At 44.7% G+C, this 2,239-nt stretch overlaps 1 protein-coding gene across 1 annotated transcript; it reads right to left on the bottom strand.

The window, feature by feature from the left end:
• Nucleotides 1-210: 210 nt before the first annotated feature.
• On the bottom strand, nt 211-708 carry LOC144228352 (keratin-associated protein 13-1-like). The gene has a single exon (XM_077760178.1). The coding sequence runs from the start codon at nt 706-708 to the stop codon at nt 211-213; it is 498 nt and encodes a 165-aa protein (XP_077616304.1).
• Between the last annotated feature and the right edge of the window lie 1,531 nt (nt 709-2,239).

The following is a 2,239-nucleotide window of genomic DNA, read 5'->3' on the forward strand; positions in this document are numbered from 1 at the left end:
TGATCTCACAATTTATTTCATTAATTCCACTAATTCTATTAAATCATCCAATAAAATTAATAGTCAAGTTTGGTACATGTTAGTGACAGTTTTATGGCCAGTGCTTTGCAGCTGGATAATAGGTTGACTGGAGAGTTTTTTCCTGAAGATCATGAAGATGATAGACCCCCTGTTGAAGAATTAGACACATCCCTCAAAACTTCTAGACGCTTAACAAGTTGATGTATAGGATCCAGATCCACGGGTTGGTCTGTAACATGATGACTGGCAGGTCCTGGAGGAGAAGTAGGTTGGGCGGCAGAATCTCCATCCATAGCTCAGGGAAGGGAAACCACAGACTCCATAACCCAGGGATCTGAAGCCTTGGGATCCACAGCCCAGGGAGTAGCAGCTTCTGGACCCAAAGCCCACACACCGAGGGTAAGCAGTCCAGCAGGGACTGCAGAGCGTGGAGGTCCTCGGGCGGGAGCAGGACGTCGGGCAGGGGCTGGACACCACGCAGGACGTCCGGCAGCTGGTGGGCTCGCAGCAGGTGTCCTGACAGCCGCTGTAGAGGGAGGAGCCCAGCTGGCAGGTGCTGGGAGAGCAGAGGTCCGTGCAGTAGACCAGGTTGCTGGGGTAGGAGGAGCCACAGGAGGAGCTTGGGTAGCGCAGGTAACCCCCAAGGGAGCGGGAGGAGAAGATTCCAGAGCAGCAGCTGTAGGACATGTTGACGGGAGATGTGAGTTCAGCTGAGTGACAGGGAGAAGATTCTAAGTTTGAATGTCACCTCCTAGACTGGGACATTTATATAGTCAGCCATGGGTGTGGCATTTTTTACAGTCACCTTTCCCACACTTGGAATTTCTCATTTTCAAACATGTAATTCAGTGATATTTTCTATAATTGCAGATGATTCCTTCCATCTCATATTTATGGGAGAATTCATGGTGATGTTATAGCCTCACACCAACAAACGATTCCACTATCAGAAATGCTATGACTGTATGTCATTAATGCCAACTAATCATCATGGGGAAAGCCCCCACTCTTCTCCTTGGCTGAGACTCATTGTGCCTTTGCCTGCACACTGGCTGGGAATGCTTAGCTCTAAAGGCAGGGGCTGAGATTAAGTCACTTTTTATCTTCCTCAGTGGAATAGAGGCACCTTACTCACCACCAGTAATTTTCTTTCTATAAAATATTCCCAAAATTATTTCTTATATATTACATTATTATATATTACCTCTCAAATCCATTGGAAAGGGGGAGATAGGTAAGATAAATTGATTGAGAAATATGATGACTCACAGAGAGAAATCAGGACAAGTGTTTAAAGGCAAAATGACTAAGCAAGACTAATTTGAAAACAAAAATTCTTGGTGGATACCAATTTGCACACGTGTGAAGAAACTCAGAGTCAAATACTCTTCAGGTGAAGGAAGGTAGTTAGGGGCAGTATGGGTCTTTCCATCTGTGTGTAATTCTAATAAAAACGGTTCTGTATCAATATAGTTTATGGCTTTTCATATCTGTTTTCCCTTTGTGTCGCCTGTAGTTAACAATGTGTCCAATAATCCAGCTCTCCCAGAACAACTCGTATTACACGATACCTTCTAGTCGGTTGTATCTTTAGATTCTTATCTTACAATTATTTCCTTCATTGTACACTTTTTCTCTACTTCAGTTTTCTTAATTTTTTTTAAATTTTTATTTATTTCTAGGAGAGAGATAGACAGCGTGAACAGGGGAGGGTCAGAGAGAGAGGGAGACACAGACTGAAACAGGCTCCAGGCTCTGAGCTGGCAGTCAGCACAGAGCCCAACGTGGGGCTCGAACCCACAAACCGCGAGATCATGACCTAAGCGAAAGTCGGACGCTTAACCGACTAAGCCACCCAGGCGCCCCTCTACTTCAGTTTTCTTTAAGATTATTTTACCTTTGTAAAATGTCCAAATATTTTCTTCTTAAAATTTTTTAAAAAATGTTTATTTTTGAGAGAGAGAGAGAGAGAGAGACAGTGTGAGTGGGGCAGGGGCAGAGAGAGAGAGAGAGAGAGGCTCAGAATCTGAAGGAGGCTCCAGTCTCTGAGCTGTCAGCACAGAGCCCGACGGCAAGGGCTCAAACTCACAAACTGCGAGATCATGACCTGAGCTGAAGTCGGACGCTTAATCGACTGAGCCACCCAGGAGCTCCGCAAATATTTTCTTTTATAGAGCTCTCCACATCAGGCAAAACTTAACTAAAATGAATCCTGAAG

The sequence above is a fragment of the Crocuta crocuta genome, unplaced genomic scaffold (genome assembly GCF_008692635.1).
Source record: "Crocuta crocuta isolate KB4526 unplaced genomic scaffold, BGI_CrCroc_1.0 scaffold369, whole genome shotgun sequence".
In the NCBI taxonomy this organism is placed as follows: domain Eukaryota; kingdom Metazoa; phylum Chordata; class Mammalia; order Carnivora; family Hyaenidae; genus Crocuta; species Crocuta crocuta.

Excerpts from the sequence above, each read along its gene's own strand:
- LOC144228352 (XM_077760178.1), bottom strand. The coding sequence starts at position 708 with ATGTCCTACAGCTGCTGCTCTGGAATCTTCTCCTCCCGCTCCCTTGGG.